Raw genomic sequence first — 24,606 nt, forward strand, 5'->3', positions numbered from 1 at the left:
GGCAGCCTGCAGAGGAGAGTGTTAAGAACTTGGCTGATATATATGATGAGCATATAAGGAGCCTTTTAAAATAGAGTTAGCAAAGAGAAAGAACTGTTGAAGTCTTTGTTGTTTTATGATGAAATGTGAATTTTGTCATATTTTACATGCTTTCATTTTTTATTATAACACAATTACTTTAAGGCATTAATGATGGAAAAATACACTTTCACAAGGTTCTAACACCTGGAAAATAATTTTTCTACCCAGTAGCCTCAAGAAAGCTACTGGGTAGAAAATTGTTGATAGTCTACAGGAAAAGCAGAAGTCATTTATTAGCTTCATGCTTTCCCACTTCAAAATACTGAGATCATGTTTTACTAATATTTTCAGAACAAAGGCAGTGATGAAACATTGCCAAGTTTGAAACCGCAGTGCTTATGCATTCCAGCTCACTTCTCTAGGAGTGTAAAATAGCCAGAGCAAACAGGTCATTTGGATTGTGGCCGCTGAAACTTTGTTTTGCTCTATCAGGCTACCCAGCCAGAACACGCAGAGGAGAGGCTCTTCATGAAATTCTCTGGTACAGGATATTTTCCCCTTCAGTCTCTACTGGGACAGGGAGAGAATTTTGGTTGTGAAAAGTATCTGGAAGATTAAGATGGAAGGGGACTGATTGCCTTTAACTATTTCAGTCTAGTACTTGCACACAGTTTCCATGATATGTGGAACTACTGGGTTTACAGGGAATATGTATTCCCAATGCTAAGATAGTTAAACAATTTTTTTTTTTTTTGAGAAGTCTCACATTAGATGGAACAGAACATATCTTTAACTCATTTTCATTCCTAAGCAAAGGAAAAATCTTTACATTAATTCTGTTTGAACTGTCATATATAAAGGACAGTACGCTGGATTTCTCTTGCAGAACAAAGACCTTTGAATTCCAGCTTTGGGGCCAAACTCAGTTTGACCTGTAAATCCTAGCTGTGCTCTCATGAATCACTTCTGCCTCATTAGTGACCTGAGGATTCGTAAGTAAATCTGATTTAATCATGCTTGTTAAGCAGGAATTTGTCCCTCGACTCACTGTGTTCTAGATTTCCCTTCAAAAAAGAAGCTTTATTAAACATTATTCATCTTTCTTCTCCGTGTTAATTTACATGTACATTTTAATCATGCCTGAAAACACAGAAAGCTCTGAAATCTGATGATTTCTGATTTGTCCTAACAAGGCACAGGGTGATGTCAAGCATCCTGCATTATACCAAAGCATGTCACTGGGATTGATAAAGCCACATTTATTTGAATATATCCCTGAGTGTTTTGTTTTGTTGTCATTTTGGGGTTTTTTTTGTTTGTTATTTTTTTATCAGTTGTTGAGGATTTCAACTTTGACATGGAAAATCTTTCAGCAAATACCTATACAATTACAGGTAGTTGCTAGGGATTGTTTAAAATCTCTCAGTGTAAGTTAGTGTGAAATTGGAGATAACTTTATTGTTGAGTACACAATTGTGGAAAAAAAAAAAAAAAAAAAAAAGGTAAAATTTTGGTGCTGCTGCTTGAAACTGTGCCATTTCCCCAAGTGCAAATTATTGTGTTTAAGCAGACATTAATATTTTGTTAAGAGACAATAGTGACAAATACAGCAAGTTCAGACAACTGACTTTAAAATAGTTTTCCAACTGTTTGATCATTAGCATTTATGTTCATGTTCCCTTGCTTGCTGCTTTAAAATAACGCTGTTCTACAATTCTCTCCCCTTCTGATGGCTCACGTACTCAAAGGGGAGAAGTAATTGCTGAAATGCTACAATTTATTCTGCACTAAATGAAGCGAAAAAATAATGATAACCTCCCCACCCCTGCTAAAGGCAATGGAAACGTTTTTTCTTCATGTCATTCAACGGTAATAATTTAAACTGTCTCAGCAGCAGTAGGTATAAAGATAATGTATACCTTTAAACATTTTGAATAACTTCAAAATGATACTAAACTTCATCAGTTCAACAAAAGATTCAACTCTTGCAAAAATGAAACAAATATAACTATTATAAGCAGTAGGGCAGTAAAATAAAGCAAATTATTGGAGGAAACAGGAAAAACAAAGAAAGAAGGAAGCTGAGAAATTAAGGATTAGATGGCTACAAATCCTTGCTTTCCTTTTAAATGAAAATTCTAATTTATCCTTTCTTTTTTCTTCTTTGTAGTTACTAAAGCTGCCAACATAATGTAGTTTTGCGCAACAGTAGGTATTGCCAGTGGTCGAATAAAGTACAGCCTGCCACAGCCTAGCAGTCACCTCATGCAAAGAAAGCTGTGGCAGGTTGCATGAAGAAAACCACATCAGGCCAGCCCTCAGCTACAAAGGCTGAGTCTAACATGCCTTAGCAGCATGGTCAGACACACTTGGTGCCTTACTGCAAACCAGAAATGTGTTAGCAACTCCTCAAGCTGCAGTTACTTGATCACTTGTCTGAGCCCTCAGCATACAGCTGCATGGTTTTGCACAGAAATTTAAGGTTTCAAGTTGTAGACAGCTCATTAGGACTGGCTTTGTGCCTTCAACTGCTTTCTTCTTTCCGTGGCTTCATGGAATTCAACATGGGCGTCCAACCCTTCAATGTGCCTGGGCCGCATTGAGAGGAGTTGTCTTGGACTATATATCACGTATGTAATGTAGTTAATGTATATAACTAAGAAAACTTATTTTTTTAGATTTTTTAAGTAAAACATTACACAGAATCACAGAATTGTAGGGGTTGGAAGGGACCTCCAGAGATCATCGAGTCCAACCCCCCACATTGGAGAAGGACAAAAAAAAGCAAGATGAATGTGGAACTAGTGCGATATTTGACCTTGTTTTTGTGAAACTAATACATCGGTCTGGTTCAATGGCAGTGGTTGCAGTGAGCTCTCAAGGTGCTCATCGGAGATTTTTGATGAAATTTTACTCTTCCCTAAAAACAGTTATTCACAAATGTACATAATGCCAAAAAGCGATGACATGAACAAGGTGTGAATATGAAGCGAGGGATATCTTTCTCTGGTGGGATAGGGCCTATAAAAGTTGAGTAGAGAGACATGATCAGATTTTTCTTTGATGTGAACATCTGATTGCAACTCAATACATTCCATTTCAAAATTTGCAGGTAATATATTTATGTCTCTTGAAAACAGTCACAAATATACCAAAAATTTGATAATTTTTTCAGCACTCTTGAAACCTATTCTCAAATTCTTCTATCAAAATGGAAAGCATGGCTGCATTTTGCTCACTGTTCATAGGACTGTGTTTAGCCAATGTATCGAAATGCATAAAATTATTTGCCATAACTTGAGTTAGTGCTGCACTGTGCCTTCCTTGTCCTGGTTTCAGCCCAGACACTGCCAATCACACACCAGTGTTTGGTTGTTGCTGAGCAGTGGGTGCATGCCTGGGGCTGAGCTGAGCCTCTTGGTGGGCAAGAGCCACTGCCATGATGGTGTGGGGCAGGGAGCAGCCACAGGATGGGCTGGGCCAGGCCATGTGCAGGCCACAGGCCGATGATTGGACACCCCTGCAGTACAACTTGAAGACAGCATGAAAGGGCACCATCTTAGCTGTTATCAGATGTCTGTGTGATAAGCAAATACCCTTGTCTATGTTTTCAGACAGCTGAAGTGGCATTAGCCAATCTGAAGAATAAATACGAAAATGAAAAAGCTATGGTGACTGAAACCATGACCAAACTACGAAATGAGCTGAAGGCTTTGAAGGAGGATGCAGCAACCTTCTCATCCTTGAGAGCAATGTTTGCAACCAGGTAAGGGAAGTGATTTCACCGTCTGCCTCAACACTGTAAAAGTAAGTGTGCTAAATAGGAGCAGACTTAGCTACGGATGTTGGGTGCGTAAGAGGAGAAACAGAAATTATTTTTTGCAAGTTCAGGGATTTGCTGGATGAAGGTGAATGAGTCTTACAGTGCACGCTGTGAAAAACATGCAAGCTTTCAAGTGATACTGAGAAGCACGTCTTTGAAAATAGGGCTGGAGAATAGCAATGTCAATGCAACCTTGAATAAGGTGTTATAACTGCCAATATCAGTCTCCAGTCTATTTGCATTTATAGGGCTTTTTTAAGTGGAAATCAAACAGTAGATTTATATGGCTGATACTCATATTCAGAAGTATGCCATGATTCGGTCGTGTAAAGCTGTCGTGTGGATAATGATGATCTTCAGAATCCTGTTTTTTCATTATCACGAGATTTATTACTTACCACTGGAAAAATCTATTTCATCAACCAGCCTGTGCTGTAATCCAGCACTAATAATTCTAAGGCCATTGCAATTGCACATTCCAGCATGAACTCTCATTTTCTCCAGCTGTATTATTCAATTTATTAACTTCTCTTCACAGGATCAAAGTTTCACTTATCTTCTGTAGCATGGTTCCTCCTGACAGGGCAGTAATTACTCATCTCTCTTCTTTCATTCTACCACACTCAGAAGAGCTTTTGTTTTTAGCTGCTTTGTAAAAATTACCTACAAATAATTTGTATTTGAAGATCCGGTGATTCCATCAAAAAATTCTTAACACACAAATGAGATAGTAGTAACCTCAGAAAATTTTTCTGTTTATGTCATGATTTTTTTCCCCATTATGATTAAATGCAATGCAGATTTCTTGCTTGAACTTTAATCTGTAAGCAGTAAGACTTCGTGCCTCATGCCAACATCTCCCCAGCGCTCTCTTGTAGTATATAGGTGCCATCTCACCTCTTCCAGCCTTTTTTGGTCTTTTGTTGCTTGATGACAGTAGCAGCAGCATCTGGGAGAGATGGAAAAATGGAGGAGGGGCCATTTGCATGCCATGACTTTGGTGCTGTGTACAAATTCATCATAGGTTCATCGTTGGAAGAGTACGTGTAGTGCCATAATGGAAATGAAGAACCAACTCATCAGGTGAAGTGAACCAAGGTAGCTCTGTTCATTTCATTGACACCTAGAGATTGTCTTCAGGAAAGCAAACTTCTGTGTGTGTTTTAAAAATATGTTTGTTGACTTTGTTTACAAACTCATTATTCTAAGAGTTACACAAATGTACTAAACTCTGTATGACTACTTGGAGGGCTACTAAGCCCTGAGGAGAGAGCTAGCATCTTGAGCGTAACGCAAACAAAGGATTTATGTGGAGCCTATATCATTAACCTGCAAGATAAAACAAGTTTGGAAAGATCTGAAAGTTGTTACTTAAAGAGGATGTTAGGCTGTTGGTGTGCTGAATGCTTCTTATCCCATTTGGGCATCCTGACTGAACACTTTTGCCAGACAGAACACACATATCCTAAAGCTGGCAGGAGACAGTGTCTTATTTTCCATGAGAATGAAGCTTACATAGTGCCATGCATCTATATGCCTATTCTAAATGTCTTATGTGGGCTGTAATTAAACTTCTGTTTCTCTTCTACAAACTATAAAGGGAACCTGAGTGACTTGCTGAGTTATGGATTTCCACTTTATAGGTGTCTAATAGTAGTAGAGAAAAAACTCACACAAATTATCTACCGCTGTTTGTAAACTCCATGCAGTTGTGATTGAAAGCACACTGCATAGCCTATGGAATTTATCTTGGCCCTTGAGATCATAACTTTTGCACAGTGTTTTCTAGGGGCAGAGATGAAAAGTTACTCACTCACTGAAAAATATTGCACATCACTGGGATCCTATAGATTTTTCTATAAAATATTATAAAATATTACTCTTCCTTCCCTTACTTTGTGATGTGTTCACCCTCATAACAAAATCAGTTTATCTAAATGTTAAAATCATTGGCTCATTCTGAATATTTCATTTGGAATATCATCTGTTTAAATGACAAAGCCATGATCTGCTGTAGATGTTCATTCAAGAAGATAAATCTGTTTGGAAATAGAAGAATGTAAGATTCTCCATGCAGTAACATTTGATTCAGTAGCAACATTCATTAAAAAACAAAACAGAAAAAAAATAGTTGTTTACTCTTGTTAAGTAAAACAGTTGTTTCCACAGTAATCTTACATCATGTAGTACTTCTCAATTTTTGTTGTAGGGAGAACATCCCTCTGAGAATAGAGCTGTATTATAGATCTGAAAATGATTGTATATGCTGCTTGATTGACCAATGAAAGTTGATTATGAAAACTTCTGTTTCATAATATCTTCCTTTCTGTTCATTTGACCCCTGAATGGATGTTCATTCTGGTGCTGAACTTTATGCTTTCTTCATCACATGCACTGAATGAAGTTCATGCCATGTTATAAGGAGAGAATAGCACAGATGACTCTAATTTGAATAACAAAGATTGCAGTGTTCTCCAAAGCTTCATTATGTGGAGGGCAGGAGCATTCCTTTTTCCATGATTTTCCCTGATACTTGTACATTCTTCAGTCTTTGAGTACTTTCTTCCTTTCTGCTCTTCCTCAACTCCAAAGTCATTCTGTCCAGCTTGTACCTCTTCTTTTGATCTTTTTATTTGCATGGACTGTTTGTTTCCTAATCCAAAGTCTCTGTGGTCCTGATCTCTACAGCTTCCTCTTTCTTTCTTCATTAGCCTTTATCCCTTTCTGAATTTACTTCAGAGCTGCCAAGGATGTCAAGGAGGTCCTCACCACAGTTCAAGCTCCCTTTTCCCCATACACTTCTCTTGAATCTTGAAACCACATAAATTCAACAGACTTACAGGTGAAAGAGGGTCAGTTTTCTAGGCCCTTCTCGTAATCTATTTGGAAAGCTTAGAGACCTGGAGAAGGTTGAGATGTTGAAATTAACTGGAGAAATAAAATTTATCTGAGCTGAGAAGAACAGGTAATGTTACACTTAATTGTTCACTTTCAGGCATTATAAATATTTTGGTTTTTAAAGTCAACTGTGATACAGTTTTGAGGGCATGCAGTAGACTCCACTGATGGAGTCTCTTTCATAGCAGCAGTTCCATTGGTGCATTTTAATGGTGTATTAACCCTGCTGCTGCAAATTCTGCTGAAGAAGTAATCTGCTGTGGCTGTGTGCTGGTGGGTTGTGTGGAGCTGGCAGAGCAGAGTTTAAATTCCTGCTTGATATGTGGGCAATATGTTGCCCATCAGACTCCCAGTCTGCTTATGTTCTGTGCTGTTTCTGATAGTCCCAGAACAGAAAAATTGTGTGAGCCTTTCCTGCTTTTCCTCCTGTTGGGAGGGAATCGGAAGCTAATTTTACCAAATCCCTACATAAATTTGTTTTCCCATCTTAAGTAGAGACTCTCTTAAAGAGAGAGCAAGAAATACTGTTTGTGATATTGTCACACTCCTGATGCTGCATGCACTGATTTTATTCTCTGTCCATCAAGAGATTTTCTTATGATTTACAATTAGAGAAAACGCGTGCTTAAGGGATGGACTAGGAAGTATGGACAGATCCTAGAGCTATCCTGAAGGAGAAAGCATTTATAAGTAGAAGAGAATTATGCTTACATTGGCAGAGCAGAGATATGTCATTGACAGTGTCTCTGGGTTTAGCTGAAGCTCTGCTAAGATTTGTGTGACCTCAGTTATGCCTAGGCCTGATTCATTATTCGGTTTACATTCCTCATGTGTTAGTTTATATGAAATAAGCAGGTCTATGCATTTGTCTGCTTCCTTTCTGAGACAAAAGAAGTGAGAAATAGATGAAACCTTGACTTTTGTGCCCATGATAAGTAGACCAGCATACAACAAGACAACAGTGTTATTTACTAGTCAGTTGCATTTTACACCCATCATAGGACAAGGCACAAAGTGGGAAAGAGCTCTGATGTGGGTGGTCCCTCCCTGGAGGCATTCAAGGCCAGGGTGGATGTGGCTTTGAGCAACCTGGTCAAATGGGAGGTGTCCTTGCCAGTGGCAAAGGGGTTGGAACAGGATGATACTAAGGCCTGTTCCAATCCAAACTGTTCTATGATTCTGTGTAGGAAGATGTAATGTAATTTCTGTTATTCACTATCTCTTGAGCTCTTTTAAAAGGCCCATTCAGAGCTCTGGAGCCCTGCCTGCTCTGCACTGCTCTGCACTGTGTCAGAAGTAATTTCTCTTAATAGCTCTTAACTTTTTCTTCCTCTTTATGACTTGAGGCTTCACTAATGTTTATAAAATACATGGGCAAAAGGCAATATGAACATGTAAAGTTTTTTTTCTTTTTAAATTGGAAACACTTCTCTATTTTTATCCCTTACTCGCGGGGATATAGCAGGGATTATTTTATTGCAGGGAAATGCCATGGCTGCAGGCAGTAGCTACCTCCCACTACATGGAATAACCTTTGTTGCTGCAGACTTCAAGGAGATCTCAGGCTGTTAATTCAATGGTTTCTAAAGTTAATTATGGCCTTCAGTTGTTTGATTTAGGTTTACCCTTTCTGAATGCTGTTTCTCAAAAAATATGTATTCTTGAGCAACCGGCACAGGGACAATGGCCCACATGTTTGGGCAAAACAATAGGAAACTTCGCGTCGTGGTGGAGGTCAGATGACTGGAACCGCCCAAACACTGCACTGAACTGCCAAGAATGCTGGGTTGCTATTATGGGGAAACTTCTAGAAAGGGCATGCAGTTAATGAGAACAATTAGAAAATGTTGTCTTTACGGAATTGTTTTTATCTCGAGACTAAGGCCAGCTAACAGCATTGAATTCATCCAGGTTTCTAAGGCCATCCTGTTAAGAGTTCACAGCAAGTTTGTCTAAGTCTGCTTCAGTACTGTCCACATTCATGGGAGTTATGTTAACTGTTCAGTTATGCTGTTTCGCAAAGCAGATTTCTAGGTACAAGAACATCCTGAGGCCTGAGGAAAAAAACAGACCTCTTCCAAAAAGAAAAAATTTTTTAGGATGCTTCTGGGCATCCTAAAGCAAGGCAATTTGTTCCTCCAGTGGTACAGTGCTACAGGTGTTGCTGCAGATGTCACTTCTTTATTGTAATTCTCAACAGAAAATGCATTTGAAAAGAAGTGTCCTCTTGAAATAGAGGAAAGCAGGAAAGAATGAAAAATTGATACAGGATGATACATTTGGTTACATGATTGAATCTTTAAAACTCTGACAGCTCAGACCTTATAGTAGTTCCTATTTCAAATGAATTTAATTTCCAGAATGCTTGTTTCATTTTCATGTTTCATCAACAACTCTGGCCAAGATCTCATAGCCTGCAACAGAAGTAGATGTGCAAGTGCACTTGAAGTCAAACAATGTTTCAGAAATCTCTCTCTACCTCAGGGCTTATATACAGTCATGCTTGTTAAGGTTCTGTAGGAGAAAGGTAATACTGAAACTATAATTGAAATTACGGCTGGCATAACCATTTTTCTTTGAGTTAAAGTGCCTAAGTTATTCAAAAGGAGAGTGCCTCGTGTGTGTGCGTGTGACAAGGGGAAGTGTGAAGTTTTGCATATGTTTTGCTTCTGTTTCCCAAAGAGAAGTTTAAGGTTACAAAAATAAATAAATAAATAAATAAATAAATAAAAGCAATCACTCCATTTGCAATAATTCACAAAGTTTATTGGTTCACATATTCTGAGAAGTAAAACTAACACGCTTTTCTTTCCTTATTTTCTGTGAATGGTAATGATAAAGTTAAATCCTCATCCAGTATGTTGTGGTAATTACATAGGAAAGTTATTTAAATTTACACAGGTAATATGTGGGGAGGAGATTTGATGAAAGATGCATTATTTCATATAAAAAGTCCTTAGAAATTGCTACGACTGTCTGATGATCAGACAGTATTGCTAGCTGTGAATCATTTCACTGATGGCATGCATCTACCATTGTTATTGATTAGATGTTTCCAATTTTAATGAATTGTAACTATTTCAGTTCAGAAAGTCACTAAGACCATTCTAAAATGCCTTGCTCTTCCTATTCATTTTACTGAATCAATGTTTAAAGCAGGACTAAACTGCATTTGATCCTAAATGCTAACGAAATTATAAGGAGGTGGTTTTGTTTCAAAATCTGTCTCAGAGGTCCAATGTTTACTTAACCGATTAGAAACATATTACATTGTCATTATTATCATTATAGATACAGGTTTTACTGCTGGTTGAGAAGTACTGGCATTCAGATCCAAGTCCAAATTTATTCAGCAGGACAAGAATACAGGCTCTCCGCTTCCAGAATTTGGTTCAGCAAAATCTTAGATCTGAATCTGCCCCTATAAGTGAGGTCTGGAATTACAATCACTTTAGGGTTGGTTCTTGGATCAGTTCCCCAGATTTCTGCCTTGTTTGTTTTCCCAGGTGTGATGAGTACGTCACGCAGCTGGATGAGATGCAAAGGCAGCTGGCAGCTGCAGAGGATGAGAAGAAGACCCTAAACTCTCTGTTGCGCATGGCTATCCAGCAAAAACTTGCCCTTACCCAACGACTGGAGGATTTAGAGTTCGACCATGAGCAGTCCCGACGCAGCAAAGGCAAGCTTGGAAAGAGCAAGATCGGCAGCCCTAAAGTAAGTGAGGAGGCATCAGCCACCGTGCCAACCATAGACACTTTCCTCCTGCATAGTCAGGGCCCACAGCAGCCAAACTTACTGGTCAGCAGTGGCACTCAGAGGAAAAGGTATGCATGCAGTGATCTTTACAGTACAGTGCAGTGTCCAGACTTTCATTAAAGTCGTTCACTGAATTGTAAACATTCTATTTTTGGTTTTCTTTTCTTTTTTATATTTGAGTGGGGAGAAGGAGGTGGGGAACATATGAATACAGAATTCAAAGCCTGGCAACATGTGGTTCTAGTCCACCTACTCACAATGTTATTTCCTCCTTCTTAATGCGGTGTTTTGCATTATATTGTGTTGGTGTCTCGGTGCATCTTGTGTGTCTTTAATATTAGTGTAAATATATTTTCTTTAACAACCCTTCCTTAAGTTTCCCTTAAGATTTTTCATAATGAGCATCTGAAATCTAAAAGAATTGTTCTGTATGAGCATTTCAGTGCTTAACACAAAAGAAGTTGCATCTCTTTGTTAAGCTCTGATGCTCACTTGCTTTTCATCAGTGCAAAAAGAATATGGATGTGTTCACTCTGATCAATTTTTCTGCATAGGAGCAAGCAACCTTTTGAAGGGGGATGGCTGCCATTCCTAGCCTAATGCAAATATTTTGCTGCTTAAGCAGTGAGTTCTCATCTTGTCTTGTGACTGTCCTGCCAAAGCTCTGTAGCTGTGGGTTCTGAAGACAAAAAGGACTCTTCTAGAAAAGTCCTAGATAATTGTTCTTTTTTCTTATATGTTCTAGTCACAATGCAAAAATAAGAGAACATTCTGGGAGCCTTGTACGTATCAACTCCGGGATGCTGAGATATAAGTCAACCTCATCTCCTCCTCCCCTAATTTGATTTCCAGTGCAGTCAAGGTGCTCTGCCATGGAAATGACACGGGATGGCAACAGTAGTTGGTTTTTACCTATTAAGCAAATTAACATAATATTGTCATTGATGAGGTTTTGAAAGGTAATTAAAGTAAAACTCTTTTGTTTCCATATGTATTTTTCTTGGATCTCCTGCAAGACTATTCTCACCTTCCCTTTGTGATCAGAGCCATCCCAGGACTTCAGGGACCTACCTCCAGAAATTATTAAGAGCCCCCCCTCATCCCGCCTCCACAGAATCATATCTTCTGAGGGGTCCCCCTTCCATGAGTGAATTCATCCATGGGCACCGTCTCAGCAAGGAAAAAAGGTTAACTGTGGCCACACCAGGTAAACATTTTTTCCTTGGGTGCATGTGGTGCTGAGTGGTTAGCAGAGCAGGGGACCCTCCCGGCACTGCAGATGCAATCTGATTTGGGTACCTTCTTGTGACTTGAACAGCAAAATGCCTTCTCCTGTGTCACCTGTAGCAGGAGCTGACATTCTGCCAGCTGTGGCCCAAACTGGTTCCAAATGCAGTGGGGGAAGTCCCACTGAGGAATACATGGGTGCAGTCCTGCTGGCATCCACAGATGCTGCACCCCTGTGCTTAGGTGGTGCTTGGCTATGTTGATAGTCATCAAAGGAGACTCAGACCGAACAAGACAGAAGTCAGAGGGATGAGGACTAAGGATGGAGTTGCTGGCATTGTCCATCTCCTGCCCACACTGCAGTATTCAGTCAGGTTTTTCTAAGGTGTAATGTCAAACTCAGATGATCTAGCTTATATAAACTGAGTTGTGAAGTGTTATCTTCGCAGGAAGCTTTTGCTCCTCCTTTCCTGCCAAACTGTAGTATCTGCTTAGAACAGTGTGCAAAAGGAAATCCAATCTGAAAGTCATTTCAGAGGTTGTGACATCTTTCTCCTGACAAAGTAATAACTACTTTTCTTCTGTGCCTGTGCAGAACTTTTAGCCTGCAACTACGCACGTCTTTTTCATTTAGAGTTTTGAGATTTCTTATACACAAAAAGCAGAAGTAGAATATGTAAAAGCTAAAATCCATGAAGTGCCTTCTGCTAAAGTAAATACCTATTCCAGAAAGCTGAGCAATACCCTGGAGTATGTTATATCTCAGTGCCATAAATATCATACCACCTTTGAGTAGTGCCATGCTGATAACACTCGTAACACTTATAAGGACAAGCGTAAAACTGCAGTTAGTGTTTCTGCTAAGGAGTGTTGCAATAAGGAAATTGAAGAGCTGGTTCCTGTGAGGAAAAGGGTGAGTAGGAAAAAGCAAAGACTTAAAAATTTGTAAAATAAAAGGTACAGAGCTTTTGCGAGGAAGTGGAAGGAAGTAGACCCTCAGATGGCAATCTTCTACCATACGTTTTACAAGACTTCTATTTCTAATTGTACTTCTAATGTACAATTTACAAGAGACCATCAGGCCAAGGAAAAATGGTGTTTAATCCAAGGACTTGATGACCTTTGTGTGAAGACATGTGACCTGTGTATCGGATCTGCTCTTTGATGGTTAGAAGAAGCAATGATTTAAAAAGAAGACTGCTCAACGGATAAGACGAATTATTTACTGTTATTTATTTACTGCAAAATTGTTAGTAATAAATATATAAATTTTACATTACATTGTAAAATATGTAATCTTTAAATATGGAACTCTAGGTCCTGACTTTCTTTATGCATTAAATTTTTGTCCCCATTTTTGTGGACCACCATCTAATGTCTCTCAGAGCATCACAGATTCACAGGCCAACAGAGTGAGAAACACTGTCACAGTCTCTCTGACTTCTTGCGGTAACAGAGGCCAAGGGATAAAGCAGCTTGAAAAGTAGAATTGCCTTGAAAATATATTTGTTTAGAGTCTCATCTGACACCTTAGGTACATCTTTTTAAGTGAAGAGGCTTGAGACAGTGCTACTGATTTATGTCACAGTTTCCCTTGTGATCATAAAATAGTCAGCTTTCTGACTGCATTTGTCAAAGCTGTATTCCATTACATGGATTTGGTCTCAGCCAGGCATCCTGACAGGTGAGCCTGACAGGTTCAAACCAGTGATTTATTTTGAGCACTCCAATTCCATTCTCAGCAGAGCCCATGTCAGAATCAGGATGAGGATCAGCATCAGTCTTGCCAATTCCTGGAAGGTTATTAAAAGACCAAAGGAGTAAGACACTAAGTAGGATTTTATGTGTTCTGTCTAGTTATCTTTTTTTCCTGAAGGTAAAAGGAACAGTAAAAGATGGTATTCTGCTGCCTTTAGAGAATGTTTAAAATGCCTGCTTGTAACAGAGAATTTATTTTTCCAGATGATATATGCAGTAAAACAAACAAGCAAAGTAACAACTCCCACCTTCTTGGGTGGGTTTTCTATGGCACTGATGTTGCCAGAGTGCAAGAAACATCTGGACAATCCTTTCAGACAAATGGTCTAAGTTTTGAGTGGTCCTGTCCGGAGCCAGGAGTTGGACTCAATGATCCTTACGAGTCTCTTCTAACTTAGGCTGTTCTATGATTCTTCTTCATCACAGAGATGGCAAAAGAACTATGTCCAAACTCATACGCTAGGAGTGGAAGGGAGAATGAATCAGGACAAAATTAATTGTGTTGGGTTTTAATTTTGTTTTTTAAAGCCGTGAAAGGTTTCTATCCTCTGAAGATTTCAGCCACACGATTTGTGTGATTTGCTATCTTTTCATTAGCTCCTAGTACGGGGGACTGCGAGGCTGTAGGTGGGAATGCATTTGATGGAGACTAAGAGCCAGAAAGCTGCTTTCTTCAGAGGTAGATCCTGGCATGAAGAATCGCTCATAAAGCCCTGGAGACTCACTACTGAAGCTAAACTAAGGGCCTTTCAAGAGAGTAATTTCTTACTTGATTTCCCCTTGACTGCCATCAACTTTGAATCAGCACGTGTGTCCATCTGACATCAAGCTGTGGCAATATGACATTATCTGGGCCATCTAATTGAATTAATGGCTGCTAACCATGTGGCTAACTATATCACTAATCCATTTCCAAAGTATTGCACTTCGTTTCCTCTAGGTAATACCCGAGGTAATGGTATGCATATAGTTTTGCCGTGCATTTCTTTTTCCCTTCTGTTACTAACATGTATTTTTACACATCAAAATCTTTATTCCTCTGATAGAGAGATCCAGCCTGTATTTGTCCAACAGAATTCCAGCCTACTTTCGCATTTTCACGATTACCTGAAGAATTCAGCGCATAAAGAAAAAAGCTGGTTTTGGCATTGTTTAACACTGAATTAAAAATGACCTTTCATTGCAGTTGTATTCAAAATCTTTCCAAATTTTCGTATACAGGGCTTGAAAAAAAAGTCAGTAGATATCTCCTATTATCTTACAGTCAGAAAAATGAAATACACTTCTCCTGACTTCTTCAGCAAAAGAACAAGACAGAAAAAGGCTACCATAAGTGCCTTGATACTAGTTTTTTTTTCTTCTTCTTCTTTTTTTCCATCTGTTACTTTAGGATGGGAATTCTCAAAGTTGAATTTAAAATCCTCCAATTCTGGTTGAAGATTTGTGTACAGTCCAATATTTTACTCTACGGAAGTAGAAAAAGAAAGAAAATGTGTGACATTTCTCTCAAATCCATAGCCTATCTGAGTTCTCATGTTTGTTGACACAACCTGGTTTAGCCTATCGAGTTTCCACAGAACTATCTTGATTTACTTCAGTTTTTGTTCTGTAGGTTTTAGATTTTTTTTTTTTTTTTTCCATTTTTGCAAGACCATTTCATAGAATGGTGTTTCTAAAGCTTGTAAAAATAAAAGCCACTTTTAATGGCTTTTGACAGTAAATTTTGGAGAACTGTTCTTTCCATAAAACACATTAAACATGAAAGTTTGCTTGATTTTCAGATGTCTTTCAAGGCTGTTTTACAGAATGGCTTTTACTTCTCCTGAGAAGAGACTAATATGGAAGATAAAGACAGCTCAAGGAGGGCCATATAATAGTGCAACTGCTCAAGCACTCAGACCATCACTTCTTGTACTTAATTAAAAGTATATGTATATCTTAACAGAAAATCATCCAAGACTAATTTCCACTGTAGCTCTGTTATATTCAAATCAAAAATGATTAACAATTTGATACAAATAACTAGTTTTTACTTAATGGTTTGCATTCTTACCATCAAATTCAGCTAAATTTGTGTAATGCTGAAGGAAATTCCGATAGAGTGATATGATAATAAATGCTAATAGATTATCCAAGAACTAATTTGGACCATCTGAAGGTAGAAATTATTTCTTAAAGCTGAGAAGGAAAACAATGAAAGAAACTCAGTCATCCAATATGGAGGTCCTAGTAAGTCTCTCAGTTAAGTTTTTAATTTGAGACACAAGGGGAATTGCATAAGAGTTGTCTTTGTTAACTGCCCTTTTACAGGTAGTGGTTTCACCTAAGAGGAGTAAGTTAGAAATCTGGGAATGCACAGTCTTACCAATACGAGGAGCAGTGGGTCTTCTGAGTAGAGCAGTCATTATAGGGAGTTATAGGAAATGCAAGGTGTTGTGTAACCTCTCCTGACAGAAGGATTGGGCAACACCCACTGCTGCTGTTTTCATTTCTTCATGCTATATGTTGAGCTCTTTCAAGGTATAATTTTTTAGGAAAATGCTTTTTAAGAAATACTCTGTAGATTCACTGTGAAAACAAAAGTGCACAACCTTTCTCTTATATATGTCTTAAAATAACGTTGTTGTGGAAGTTGTGACATGGGACAAGATTCTTGGCTTCTGTTTCTGCTTTTTTCACATTGTTTAAGTAGTGGGAAGATATGGAAAATATGTTCAAAGAGAATATTATGGGTAGAAACTCTTGGTAGGAGATGAAGCTGGCTTTCCCTTCCCAGTTTGGATGCAGTGTTTGGGAAAATGATCAGGAGTGGTTCAGGCTGATGCTCAATGGAAGAGGCTGTCCACAGAGAAGACCCATGCACCCTACATAAATGGAAAGGCAGGGGGAAGGGGAAGATGTTTTTGATAGTAGTTTGTGTCTTCTTTCCGTATGTGGTGAATAGGGCTTAAGCTCATGGTTTGTAGCTGTGTGCTTTGTTTTCTTGCTTAGAAATATTTTGCAAAAAATGGCTCTAGCTTTGCTTTAGAACTTAAATACCAGAATCACAACACTTCTTGGACATTTCTGAACCATGCTACCATAAATACTACTTCAGTTACCTAAACTTTGCCTTTTTTAATATACTTCTTTCACTTTAGAAGCAGTAGGACTGTTAGAACTCTGAACAGTGAAGAAAGCACGGCTTATTTAAAAATTATTATGGAAGAAGTTGTTTGAGGAATATTATCAGACGAGGCCTGAATTTTGTTAGGAGCGTGCACTGAAGATCTCCATAACTGATCAGGTCATCCTGTGAACAGTTTTCAAAGCAGTTATTTACTTGCCCTAGTTGAGTTATCTCCGAGCTTGTACAATCAACTCTGGCAAGGCTCATACAATATTGGTGTAACATGTCTCTGCTCTCCATAGAAAACAAATTTTGTGTGACTTTTACCAGTGTTTTGAAAAGCTAGAGGGTTTTTTGTTTGTTTGTTTTCATCTGAACATGATGCTCTTCACAGAAAGGATAATTCAGTCATTATTACCCGTGTTCCACTTTTTGTTCTGCATTGTTCTATTTTCTGTGACTTTTGTAAATATGACATATCTGTGTATATAAGTGTCCATTGTTTAATGAGTGTTATTAGTGCATATATACAGATATATGTATATACTTTCTTGCTCTTCGGGCCATGTCTTGCATCTGATATGCTCATTTAACAAAGCTTAATGAGCATTACATATTTATGCCATTTCAAGCATGGTACATTGTCCTTGTGAAGGCCGTTTTGAATTTGAAGAAGAGTATCCTTGCCAAGGACATTAGTTGGCTGTAACTGATGAAGAAGTCAGCTAGCTAAATGTACTTTTACCTCTTGGTGCCACTGTGAACAGGACTTTTTTGCTCTATGCTTTTCCTCTCTTTCACTTAGCTTTCCAGTTGCCACAGATGAGACCAAAATCATTTCATGCTTATCAGTATAATTTAGCTACTTCAACATAATTTAGCTGCTATGTCATGAATTCACTGCAATTCTATGGGTTACATTGAATTCTTACTTTTATTTTTCCTTACATAAAAAGTGGATCCAAAATAAAACCTCTTTTAATAGAAATCCAGATCTGTTTGTTGAAAGATTTGGAAAAAAAAAAGAAAAAAAAAGAAAAAGATTGCAGTGAAACCCATGCCTTACTGTTGCATATTTTCATCAAAAGGTTATTGACATTTTTCCTTCTATATCCAAGTTATGATCTCATTGTTAGCTGGAATATTAAATGTTAACATAATTTGCTGAAGTTCTCCAGTAAATCTTTATTAGACTCCTGATTATTTCTAACAATATGGGCATGCAGGTGATACATCATATGTTATAGGTGTGTTACCAGATATTTCTTGCTTTCTGTGAAAATTTTGGGCTTTGGAATCCAATGTTATCTATTAGCTAAAATAGCACTTCAGGTTTCTTGAAAATGTTGATAACAAAAATCATCTGTCTTTATCTTCTTTTATGACAAGGTTTAATGTGGTTTCACGACTTACTGATTTTTACCATCAAATATACAGGAATATTCAATATTGCGCTTCTCATCTCATAAAATAGGCAAAGCAGAAGTGAGTATCTGTTTAAATTGGACACACTGATATTTTAGCTCTCCGATAGAGCAGTTCCTTGGACTGTTGTGATGTATGGAGTAAGTTCACCAGAAATCTTTAACCAAATTGAGTATCTCTAATAATAAGTATTTTCCTGCCTGCATTTTTAGACCTATGAAAACTTATAGTTGTACCTTATGTTGTTTCTTCCAAAGCCTATTTAAGCTGTTATTCCCATTAGCTTCAAGTTTTGGATCGGGCCCTTGTTTTCCTGCAAAATACTGCAAATATTTTTGGTTTAAATATATTTGTGACCATCTGAAATATATTTCAGAAACTAAGGTTTCCATAAAAAATGGGTAATCATCTCAACAGAAATGTGATTTATTTTAAGACCTTCCTTTTCCTCTTTTGCAATCTCTGAAATGTGTGTGTGTCTGTTAGTGAATAAGTATCTCATGATGCCTCAGATCTTTCTAAATGTGCTTTTTATGAACTGTGTATAAAAGAAACTGAATGTATTTATTGTTTCAGCTTCTACCCATTCCCATTTCTGCTGTTTTACTAACCCATTATTTAGCTTCTTGACAGATTTAATGAGGAATTATTTAAAGCATTCAAAGAAACCATTTGAAAAATGACATAAACTTATCGTGATATAAAAAGTGTGAAAAAACCTACAGAGTTGACAATTGGTCTTTTAATGGTTTTAGTTTAAACTTGGAGAATAAATGTATCTCACAGATTTTATTAACGAGTAAGAAAAAATCTTATATTATTATTACTGTTCTTAATATGAGCTCCAGTAAAGAGCAAGACTGGCATATAGCTTGGATATGTCAATACTGAAGCACATGAATTGATGGGAAACAGCTCTCAAGGCTGGGGATAATTTAGATCTAAAAATAAAGTAGAAGTCAAGTCTTGCAAGGTAAGGGGGGAGAGAGTATTTTGTTACTGCTGCACAGATGAAAGAGCTCCAAGAATATAGCCAAGACACCCGACATAGTATAGGAAGCCACTGAGTAAGAGATGTACTAAGCTATGTCTGTCAATGCCAACGTGTCACGTAGTGCACAGAGTTCTTAATGATGCTCCATGGGTTTTATGGGTTTCATTGTGGAATTCAAATAAGGCAGATAGCACTTCTCTAAATGTTATAAGAAAATAGCTATGAAATACCCTGCCTGTTCCAACAGGCTTGCTCATCTGGTCTTACTTGTGAGAAGCAGTTAGCACGTGGCTTTCTGTGATGTTTACTCTGAGAGTATTCTGTCTGGCATAATCTGGAAGGCAAATGGGAGAAAAGAGGAGGAGCAGGTGACAGAAGCTTGGGTGCGTAGAAACAGAGGGACATTCCTGGGCCACTTTGGAAGACAACAAGCAGAAGTGACAAGAGACGAAGATCAGTGTGCAAATGGGAGTTTAGCAGCAGGCTCACAACTCTCAACATTTATTCTTCAAATATTGAGAAGACTAAGAAATAGGTTGTGGAAGAATTCTTTTTTGTTGTTGTTGAAACATCTTCAACTAACAAAAATCATCTAATTTCTCTGAATAGTAAGTTTAAGATATGAATTACTTGGATGTTTGTAAGGCTTGAAATAAAAATTTCATAGTATGTCATATTCACTATGAAGTAAGTCAGAACTCATACCTCATAGATAAATATGTCTATCTACAATCAACCATCTATCAACTATCCTTTTTTTTTCCAGTTTAATGGAAGGATAGAACTGAGGGAAAAGCCAAGGGAGCTGACTACTGAAAAATGTTTAAGAGCTAACTTACTACAGGTCATGTTTATGTGGAATGTTATAGCTGCCAGAAAAGGACTGGCTCTCACAGAGTTCTGCAGCATCTCTGTTTCTTGACTCAGGCCCCCTGGCACTGCTGGTTTTGCTCTGAGATCAGGACAACTCGAGTCAATCCTGCTTTAAGAGAGCTGAGATCTGTGAGGCTGGCTAGGCTCACGATGGCTCCACTGGAGTCCTCTCCTTCCAGGAATACCCTGCAGAAACACAGAGCTGCACTCACTTTGCAGCTGACAGGCTTCCCAGCTGGAACTTTTTACAGGGCAAAAGTGACTGCGTTATTTCCAGACCCAAACTGACCCTGGAAACAGGAGAAGGGAGAGACTCTTCTGATCTTTGACCTGTACCATTGTTGATGCCTTTTTCCTAAGGTGGACCATAGCTGTCCTCTCATCAGTTGTTTGTGATAACCGTTAACACTGAAAGTTCCTCTTGGCCTTGAAGAAGGTCAAAGTTATCTTATAGAAGCAGAAATAAATGATAAGTGAAACTAGCTAGTCAAATATTAGCCTAAACATCTTTTTTCATGAACTATGAAAGATAGATAGATAAGAAGAAGACATTTTTTTCCCTCTAGACATGAATAGACGTGTCTCATCCTATCAGATTGCAGTTTGAAAGCACCTCTACAAGTCTCAACTCAGCAAGATGGGCATGTGTTTTACTAGCTTCTGCCCCATTCTCCTTGGCATATCACATTTGTCTTTTGAGTTTGGAAGTTCTCCTTGTTCCTTGCCTTCGAATAGAGGGGATTGATTCATTGTCTTCATAGGCCTCTGATGTGAGGCAATGTGTTTCTTGCCTTTGCACAGCCAGAAGACTCCTTGTTTATTTTTTTTGCCCAGTACTTTTGACTCTTCCTTCATTCTCTTCTATTAAACTGTCGTCTCAGAGAATAAAATAATAAATTACCGTATAAATGGGGACAGCTTCTCTTTTCAAGTAAATTGTGAATTACATCTTCACAGACATGTTGTCAAATTCCTCAAAGTCAGTTGACATTGGATAGTGTGACACAAAGCTATAGATTCTCTAAAACATTTAGCTATTATAGAAAGGCTTTCAGTTATCCTGGAGTGATTGATGACATATTCAAGAAAATGTGTTTTAAAAGACTGAAAAAAGCCTCTATCTGTTTGTTTTTTTCCCCTTCCAATTAAAAATATATTTCCCTAGTGTTTTCCATATCAGAAATACCAAACACTACCTGTTTAAAAAACAACAAAAACTTTGTTGATTGGCTCAGTTTAGTCCTTTGAGATAAAAGAGAAAACCTTCTCTAAAGATAGCTAGGCACAATTAAAACTGTTGTATATTAGTGATTCATTCCCAGCATCTCCAGTATGTTTCTCAGGATTCTTACTATTCTTGGTCTTAGTGATCTTCATAGAATGCTGTCAAATTTACTGAATGTCAAAACGTATTGAAGTGTTCCACTGCATTCTATTGAGTCTTGAGCAGGTGGGACTAAAAATGTTTGCACATAGAATATTCACCAGGGACATTGCTGATGTCAACAGAAGGCAAGCCCATCTATCAGATGCTAATAACCCCATTTAGCAGCCCTGTGTTGATTAGAGTCATCCAGTTTATGGACTGGAGGGCAGAGCACACATTGTGACACGAGGGAAATGCATTGTTTTGGTGGCTGAGTCAAAGGGAAGCACAGGAAAATATTTTTTTCTGAGATTTGCTCTCAACAAGTAATTTATAGTTGCACATGCAGTTCTCATATGAACAGATGTAGCTTCACTGAGCTTGTTATTTTAATGCTCTTACATCAGGAGCTGATTAGCCCAATTAAGACTGGGTTTTAGATTCCTAATGAAAATCAACACTGCCTAATGTGTGAAAGAAAATCTCTGAGTCCTTCACATCTCCATTCCTAGCAAATGGCTAAAATGTTAAGAACTGAAAAGCCTGAACAAGCCAAACTTACAGTAGAATTCATGCCTCTGAAGCTCCAAAAGGTGCTGTGGTGATCTGATATTGCCATAGGACTCTATACTCACTTCATCCTGCTGAACTCATTAAAAATTGTTGTGTGCATTTTGTTTGTAGCATAGCTCCTCTTTGCTTTTTATGATCGAAATCATCACTGACTTGCATTTCTTTGTCACAGGTTCATGGAGTCATAAAAGCACTCTTAGGAGCTCAGCCAGCTCGTACCATGTCCCAGTCACTCACTGCCTCACAGCAAGTGGAAATGATAGGGAAATAAAGGAGTTTGTATTTAATAACTCAGTGCTTTTCTCTGAGGTCATGCCATATATAATCTGTTTCTGCTCCCCAAGTGTCTTCTACAAAAATGTCAATGTGTCCTTTCAGTTAGTAGCTAGATTGATATTCCTACAGGCTTAAAAATAGTGGGAACAGACCTCTTCCAGTTTAACATTTTTTTGTTTTCATACAAGCGTGTCTGACTTTCCTTGTCTTTATGGCATGTGGCAGTAAAGGCATGTTTGAAACTATTAATCTTCAGTAGACTGTTTCAGAAGAAAGCATTCTTTTACTTGACAGAATCAGAAGTTCCATAGTAGAGCAGAAAGACCAAATGCTGTCTTCCAGTTTTCACCATTAAGCACAGTATAACAAGAAGTCATTTCACGACTGTCATGGCTTTAAATAATAGGGTTGCAAATCCTGCAGAACATTTAAAAGGATTAAACACAGAAGGAATAAAGTTAGCTCTGGCACAGCTGCTTGGATCTAAGTAGATGGGAGCCTCTTTGAATTTCAGATGTGTATGTGTAAGCCATATGCATTCTGCTTAACTATTTCCTACCGTAGTGCTCAGGTACTTCACTCTGAGGGAATGTAGAAGAACAGTTCAGCCTTTTTAAGTCACGTGGGCCACTAGTTACAGGTGTGACTGAGGTTGAGCCAGATTCTATGCGTGTTGCTGACACCAAGGAGAACTGCCGCCATGTGAAGTAGGGAGCTTGCTTTTGTTGAACATTTCTTACCCAGGCTTCATGATGCCTGCAGAATCTGGCTCTATGTTTGTGTGCTCTGCCAAGTCTAGCAGATGAAGAGGCTTCATAAAATGTTTGCGGGATGCTGAGATATTAGAATATGATCATAAATCAGGCATTTGCGTTATTCCTGGCAAAGCCTGTTAGAACAGTTTCTTCTGTATCTGTGAAACCTATCCACACCTTTTCATCACACAGCATTCTGCTTTCTTCTTTTTCTCACTCTCCTGTTAAGTTGTTGGAGAAAACTTCGCTTTGGACTTCAGCAAACTAGTTCATTTAGAATACAACATTAATTTTTTCTCTGGCCATCATTTTCCTTCTGTAGTTACAGGCTTCTCTGTCTATCAGGCACCACTTTCCTTTCAGCTGAGCTTTGTGCTGAATGACCCTTTTATTGGGGTCTGTATGGGTTGTAAGCTCTTGCATTCCTGTGCTGCAAGGACCATAGAGGCCATCTTAGCATATGAGAGAATGGCACAATATCCTTTCTTCTTCTGCTTCTTCTTCCCGACACAATGGTACCTGCACTAGCTGTACATAAATATTTCTGAAGTAGTTATCTATGTACTTGAGAATATGTCCAAAACCCTCTCCTGCTATCTGAAGCAGGAAGAAACTAATGATTTGGTTATGCATGCTTCCACCCACTGGAGATCAGCACAGATTTTGATGAGAAGCAAGGAGAAACATTCTGGTCTTGTACAAAAAGGAAATGTCATGGTGCTGGATTTGTTGCTCACTCTTTGTGGGAAGCTGTGTTGTTTTGTTATCATCCAGATTCCTGACAGTAGATTACTCACAGGTTCTTCCACTTGACTGAGACAAAGAGTAGAAATGCATTTCAGAGGCCATCAATATTGTAAAGGGAAAAGGTTACTGGTGTTGAGCTTTAATGGTGTTTAGCAGCAATTAGAAAATGGAATTCTTTCCTATCACATGAAGTTTGATCATCTCATTTTATGTAACTCCTTCCCACTGAACAGTTAGGTTGAGAACAATAGATCTCAAACTGCACTAGAGACAAAAAGTGACCTCTGGCAGTTCTCCGGGTGGTCTGAGTTTCTCTAATGCTCAGAAGGATGCTGACGTGTGTGCTCTCTGACAATCTGAATCATGCAAGCCATGGCCAGATTAATGTAGGGAAAACTTTTTTTGACACTTGTAAATCGTACTAGAAAATAATGAGCCCCAAAGCAGATTTTTTTCATGTTCAGCTACTTCTCTTAACTCCTTCAAATACTATGGAGTACCTGCTGTATGAATTCCTCCCTTCCCTTCTCTACGAGAAGACATTCTCAAAAGCACTGTTTAGAAGTTGTGAAGACTTGCAAACTTCTCACAGATCATGATGAGATGGCATCTGTAATAACTGCTTTAGGGATAGAAGTTCTTTGGAGAAATTTTGGGTAGCTTTATTGACATTTTTATATTAGATGTAAGCAAAACGACTTTATCATCTGCAGAAGAATGATGGGTATAAGGTTTAAATTCACATCCTGAATCTAGCCCACTATAGCTGTGTGTTTAAAATAAAAAAATGTTAAGGGAAGACAAATGTAAATGTCTTCACTGCTTCTGAAAAGAAAAAAAAAAGGCAACAATTATTGTTACTGCTATCAAGAAAAAGGTGTTTCTGTCAGATAAGGATCACACGAACATTCCTCACTAAATCTCTCCATCAGATGCACAGCCTGTGTATTGCTGTTACTAACCCCTTGCTCTGTAATCTCTCTGTATATATGTCTAATTTATCAG

At 38.2% G+C, this 24,606-nt stretch overlaps 1 protein-coding gene across 10 annotated transcripts in view; it reads left to right on the forward strand.

The window, feature by feature from the left end:
* BICD1 (BICD cargo adaptor 1) overlaps positions 1-24,606 on the forward strand; it is a 170,698-nt gene that overhangs the window by 134,046 nt on the left and 12,046 nt on the right. For 3 of the 10 annotated variants that reach the window (XM_052667277.1, XM_052667278.1, XM_052667280.1), the window contains exons 6-7: positions 3,636-3,787; positions 10,249-10,456. In XM_052667277.1, the coding sequence (XP_052523237.1) occupies positions 3,636-3,787; positions 10,249-10,456 (360 nt within the window). Of the gene's footprint in view, positions 1-3,635; positions 3,788-10,248; positions 10,567-11,514; positions 11,706-12,796; positions 24,596-24,606 lie in introns of those variants that run through there. The other 7 variants (XM_052667272.1, XM_052667271.1, XM_052667273.1 and 4 more) reach the window with 5 other exon arrangements.

This window comes from Tympanuchus pallidicinctus, unplaced genomic scaffold (genome assembly GCF_026119805.1).
Source record: "Tympanuchus pallidicinctus isolate F22 unplaced genomic scaffold, pur_lepc_1.0 scaffold8, whole genome shotgun sequence".
Classification (NCBI taxonomy): Eukaryota; Metazoa; Chordata; class Aves; order Galliformes; family Phasianidae; genus Tympanuchus; species Tympanuchus pallidicinctus.